Genomic DNA, 6,141 nt, shown 5'->3' with positions numbered 1-6,141 from the left:
GGACACACAAAGATGCTTTTTAAATTAATACATTATTGAATACATTTATTTGGAAATGATAACAAACATATGTAACTGATGATACTTAAAAGACATTTGTAACGTCTCTAATTTGATACTATTATGGGTTTATCTGCATAGATTAGTGGTTCTTTAGCTGTGGTACAGTAGACCTGGGTCATTTGCGACCAAAGTAATAACTAATTGCTTAGTAACTAATCACTAAGTTACTAGTTGCGGTGACTTTGTTCTTTGAACTGTGAATGTCTGACTACTGAAGCTCAAATCCACAATGAGAACAGCCTAATATTTCTGTTTTGTCCTTTTTTGGTCAACTTAAGACTGCTTTATAGATACAAAAAGGTTTGATGTTTGTGATTTATTACCTTTTTTTTACATTAAATATTTTATAGATTTTTACCTCACTTTTCTGTCATGTTTTTTTTTCATGTAATAGGCTCCATTATGTGAGCTCTTATACCGTCATTTACGTGCTTGTACCGTAAATGACCGCGATGTGGCGCTCACGCGCGCAGACAGCATGGACCTGAGGCGGAGTGGTTTAGTTCAGAGGGAGACTGGGAACGACAACTCTAAAACTTGAAGAAAATAGTAAGCCAAATGCAGATGAACCTGTTTAAATGGTGGTCTTTATCCACATGTGAATAGATCAATAGATCCATGATTCTCTGACAGTAAAAACAAGCCTCAGAGGGGATGAGTGCATTTGTGTCCTGGGCAGTCCGGAGGGGCGGTGTGTGTGTGTGTGTGTGTAGGCCTCTAATCACGTGACGAACAAGCTGTAGTTCCTCTGGAGTCGAGCTGCAGGTGAGTCCACTCATAACCGGGTAGATACCGGTGCTATGGTAGATCTATGGTTATAGTCCGCACTTTGTCGGAGCCATTTTACCCAGTTAAACTCCTAACTTCAGTCCTCACTGCGCATGCGCGGTCCAAAGTGCAGCGCTCCGCAAGTTCTGGCTTTAAAGTGGGACTTCACACTAGATCAAGTTATTTTTTGTACTGAGTTGTGTACATGGTGTTTTAATACCTTTGTCTCAAGCCCAAGTGCTGTGACCTCACCCTGAACTGCCCCAGAACTGTTTGAAGGACTGTTTCTTCTCATCATTTATTTGAAAAGGTGGGCAGATTAAATATAGAGTTTAAATTGACAACGGATTGCTTGTGTGGTCTTTTTTTCTACACTGAAAAAAATCGACAAGAAGGGCTGTTTCATCCAGTTAAAACTGGGCAGCGCTAAAAAGAAAACTAGTAACAGTAAACAAGGCTAAAGTTCAGGCTCATCAGTGAAAAGTCAAACAATAATTATAAAATGAATCCAGGAGTGGTCCATGGTTCACTTTTGAAACTTATTACCAACAGGTTTGAATACTGAAACTAAACAAAACCTATAGGTGTGCATGATGTCATCAGTGAGGGTGGAGCCTGTGGTGGACCTCTGCGCTCTGGTTGGAGAAGGGCCATTGTGGGAGGAGTCGGAACAGACGCTGTTATTCGTCGACATTATGGGGAAAAACATCCACCGCTGGAACTCCACAACCAATCAGATCGCTTCCATCTGCACAGGTGACCAATTAGAAATAGGTGACATAGTGGCACAATGGCTAAGCACAATCACCTCACAACGAGAAGGTCTGTGGTTCTGTGTTTACTCACTTATACTCGAGTATGAACGTGGTGGTTGGAGAGATGCAACTGTGCAACAACTGAGGCTTTTCAGCACAAAATGTGTCACACTACGTCACTATTGTCCTGTGATTCAGATGCCCCGGTGGGCTTTGCGGTCCCAGCACACGGGGGCGGGTATGTGGCAGGAGTGGGCCGCAGTTTCTCGGCTGTTGATTGGTTGACGGGAGCTGTGACGTCGATGGTGACTGTGGACGATGACAAACTCACCCGCTTGAACGACGGAAAAGTGGATCCATCAGGACGACTGTTTGCAGGTGAGACTTGAGATCAAGATCAGACCAGACCAAACTAAACCCGGATATTCTGTATGGTTCAGTCAGTTGTCCAGTGGATTGTGAGTTTTAGTTTGTATTGTGGACTTGTGTTAGAAGTATGTTGTTATATAGTAGAAGTAGCCTTAAATTATGTTGTATCCTTGTGGTTTAGGGACCATGGGCCTGGAGAAGAGTCCGGGGGAGGTCCAGAGGAAACTGGGATCTCTGTTCTCTTTAGACTCAGATCTGACTCTGATCCAACACTTAGACCAGGTACAAACCCTCTGTGTTCTAAGGATAAAGAGTAGGTAAAAAACCCTTTTTCTGAGCACTTAAGCCTCAAATGGAGCACAATGCAGTATTACTCAGACATCTTTACATATGTGCACTTTGATGAACATACTCACTATGAATCATCATGCATTTTACAAGAAAATATGCCAGTGGCGTGCGGTTACTTTTATGGATGGGCAATCAGACCTGGGGTGTTCATTAATATTTAGTGGATAATTGAAAAGTAAAAAACAAATAAAATAAAATACTAAGGTGGCCTCTGAACCCGGGGCTCCCGTGCGAAGGGCAAACACCTACTGAGCTGAACTCACATACTAATCAACCATCGACCATCTTATCACACAAATTAGCATTCTATGTTGTTAAATTACTGCCTGTATTTCTAACTAACATCTAATCATTGGAAATATGAACAGAGCCTGAGCTACAGACACAGACTTGTCTCTAAAAGATAGTTTTTAAGTCCGTTTGTTGAAACTTGGCGCTGCAGTTGCTTCACTTCTCCTCTGCACATGCTCAGTTCGGGCAAAACCTGCAAACATCCTTGATTCTCACACAGGTTTGTTCAGCGTGGTTTGAGATCAGATCCATGGGTTTGAGGCTGTGTGGTCCTCAGAGCATGTGCAGAGCTCTAAAAGAAGCTGTTGTTTGCTCTGGTTCTGAAAGCTCATGTTGGAGAGCGGAGCATGAACAAGCCTCTGAACACGGCCACAGACTAAGACTCATGCTTCCCGCGCAGTAATGCTCAGCGGCCTCTAGAGGCCACTAAAATACACCGTGACTTCAACCAAGCTTCAGCAGCAGAAGTGAGGGTAAAACAGATATATTTCTTTATAGTTGTGACACACTGTAATTTTAGATTTTATTGGCCAATCACTGATTGCCCTGACCACACGCCACTGGAAGATACAGTTGTTCATGCAAATTACCAAAGAGCAGCCTGTTCATTAGAAAGTAATCAGGTCTCAGGTGTGTTTGTGTCTCTGCAGGTCGACATCTCAAACGGACTGGACTGGTCGTCTGATGGAAAACTCTTCTTTTACGTCGACAGTTTGAAGAAAACACTTGATGTTTTTGACTATGACATCACAACGGGTCGCATGGGTCTGTTTCCATTGCAACTACCTGTCCAATCGCAGCTGCCAGAATTTTAATGTTTCTGTTTGTGCCCAGAGTCTCGGCGTGTGGTTTACGAGCTGAACAGCGACGAAGGGCTTCCAGACGGGCTCACTGTGGACTCAGAGGGAAGAGTCTGGGTCGCCTGCTACAACGGAGGGAGGGTCCTACGTATAGACCCACAGACAGGTACTACTACTTCTACTACTACTACTGCTACTACTACTGCAATATACTGTAATAAGCCTTGTGGAAACAAATACAAATATAATTTCCAAAAACTACTACAATGACAGAGGGATGGTCATTTTATACGCTTATTGTGGTTGAATGAATTATTTAGTATTTTTCCCAGTATTCTTTGCTGATAATAAACCCTTATTGGTGATATAACTGATGCTAGACAGAATACTACCACCATTGCTTAGGTTTTTTTTTTTTTTTTTAGGTATCAGTTTGCTGTGTTTACAAAAGTCTGACATTGTCTGATTTCTGGGGTTACCACATTATTTAAATGTCATGTTACTTCTGATGTGAGTAATCAGATTTTTTTCTGATTGTTCAGACCTGTGCAGGTTTTGAGGCAAATGATACAAAAAAAGTAGCAAAGAAAACAATAAAATGAATTGTACTTTGCTTCCCAAATATAATAGTTGCTCTACAAAATCTACTTATAATGACAAATGTCACCAGGTGTTTTAGATGGTCAGAGATCTTGTGCATGTGAACAGATCCATCATCAGATCAGGCCTGGTACATAGTTAAAGGAGGATTTGAACCCACGACAGAAGGCTTCTGGTTGTGAGTGTTAGACATGTGTCTATGTCATCGTGCTAAAGATGAGCACACCAGGTGTCGGCTGGAGCTGATCCAACGACCAGGTCTGAACACACATCTTTGAATCATTGTGTTTTATCCACTGAACCACACTGCTGCACACTTTAAAGCTCTTATAACGATGTAAAGACCTGTAGTTGGGCTGGTAGCGAGTGGCACTTGGTTGGAGGAGTGTTCGGCCTCTCATCACAAGGTTTCTGGTTTGATGAACACTCGCTGAGACGCAATAGTTGTACCCGAGTGTGTAGGTTAAATGTCTGCATTCTCATATTCTTCTGTGTTTTAGATGTATTATTAATATGGTTTGATTGGATTATTGGCATTATCTTGGTGGAATGGGCAGGAGACATGAGCACATTAGAGACTGGATTGAAACCTACAACCTCAGGAATGGAGAGTCATGTGTATCGCTGCGGCTTAACCACTGACCCACATCTTCTGCTCAAAGGTTGATTATTAAACCCAGACAAGGTGCGGTTCAGTGTCACTGCACATTAGACCCTGAACCACAAGACGGCACATTTAAATGAGGAATATTTTTTACTTTTATAATGACTATTTCCACTGTGATGTGTATTTATGTTGACATTAAATTATTTGCTTGTGTAAAAAAGTTGTGTTTTGAGGGAATGAGGCCCATGAACACCACAGAGTAAGGTATGAAATAACAATGCCTTAAACTGTGAAGCAACTTTGGGCCCCTTGAAAAGACTCATGCTTTTTATTATTATTTGTACAAGTTTTATTTAAACCTCTGCTCAGAGGTTTCGTTTTTCTAATTTATGTTGTCTACACATTGAAAACATCAGATTTTGGGTATAAATATCAGTTTTTGGCCCTAACATTATTTCAATTTCAAATTATAAATCAGATGTTATGTCTGATTTATAATACTTCTCGGACCACTACTTTCTGTAGTATTAAAATAATATTGTTTTGAAGTATTACAGTACTTTAGTTGTGTACAATTGAGTGCCCCCTGTGTGTCAGAGGTGACTGTTTCCCTCCTGCGTTTCAGGTGTGCGGCTCCAAACCGTGTCACTTCCTGTCTCAAAGACCACTTCCTGTTGTTTCGGAGGGCCTCAGTACAGTGACCTCTATGTGACCTCTGCTTCTCTTGGCCTCAGTCAGTCAGACCTCAGCTCTCAGCCCCTTGCTGGTGCCACCTTCAGGGTGAGTTTATGCTGTATATAACCCTGTTAAAATCAACCCTGTGGCCCCCGAGGCAGATGAAGTGTCTTGCCCGAGGACACAAGGCCAGTGGATGGAGCCGCAGACCATCGGGTTGGAGTTCCAAGTAGCTCAGTTTAAATATAAGGGCTAGGACTATTTCACAGAGAAGATTCTTAGACAGTTCATCAAAGGTCTCAACATAATAAAAGAACTTTATAAAAATAGGACAGAAGGGAAATGGACTTAAGGACGAACGGTCAGTTTGAAAAAAGGAGAGGATTAGACCACATGACATTCCTGTGTACTGTAATAAGAATCAGAGAGGGGTTTATTGCCAATGTGAGTGAACAGAATTAATAATACAGAAGACTTTGAAAATTTGGGCTTAAAATTGACCGTCCACCTTCAGCTTTGAACAGAAATAGACTGATGTACAGTCTACCATCTGTTTACAACAGTCTTATCAAACCTTAGTAAAGTTAAAAATTAAGCCAGTCAAATGCCAACTATTTAAAATTGTGCTGCCACATTACATCCTATTTTTCAGGTCTCTGGGCTCGGGGTGAAAGGGCGCCCCCCGGTGGAGTTTTCCGGAAATGTTCTGAAGAACTGAGACCAGTCTTCTGGGCCAGGAATCAGAACAGAACAGACCAGAGTCTAGACCAGGAATCAGACCTGAGACCAGATGAATCTGTATTAAAAACCCCTACTCAAATCAATGTCTCATTATCAAAGTTTTTTTTTTTTTTAATAAAAT

At 41.7% G+C, this 6,141-nt stretch overlaps 1 protein-coding gene across 2 annotated transcripts; it reads left to right on the top strand.

Annotated features, from left to right (window-relative positions):
• Positions 1-754: 754 nt before the first annotated feature.
• On the top strand, positions 755-6,085 carry rgn (regucalcin). Of its 2 annotated transcripts, XM_072437439.1 has the most exons (8): positions 755-828; positions 1,416-1,587; positions 1,785-1,964; positions 2,137-2,237; positions 3,248-3,362; positions 3,432-3,563; positions 5,230-5,384; positions 5,932-6,084. In XM_072437439.1, exons 2-8 carry the CDS (start codon positions 1,422-1,424, stop codon positions 5,995-5,997), a joined length of 915 nt encoding a protein of 304 aa, XP_072293540.1. In that variant the 5' UTR covers positions 755-828; positions 1,416-1,421; the 3' UTR covers positions 5,998-6,084. The 2 variants fall into 2 exon arrangements, with proteins under 2 accessions (XP_072293540.1, XP_072293622.1); XM_072437521.1 differs by lacking the exon at positions 755-828 and having other exon boundaries at positions 1,396-1,587; positions 5,932-6,085.
• Positions 6,086-6,141: the final 56 nt, after the last annotated feature.

Source organism: Eucyclogobius newberryi, unplaced genomic scaffold, assembly GCF_026437365.1.
Source record: "Eucyclogobius newberryi isolate DKJ021-1_F unplaced genomic scaffold, fEucNew1.0.hap1 SCAF_1, whole genome shotgun sequence".
Lineage (NCBI taxonomy): Eukaryota > Metazoa > Chordata > Actinopteri > Gobiiformes > Gobiidae > Eucyclogobius > Eucyclogobius newberryi.
This window is presented reverse-complemented; position numbering and strand designations above follow the sequence as displayed.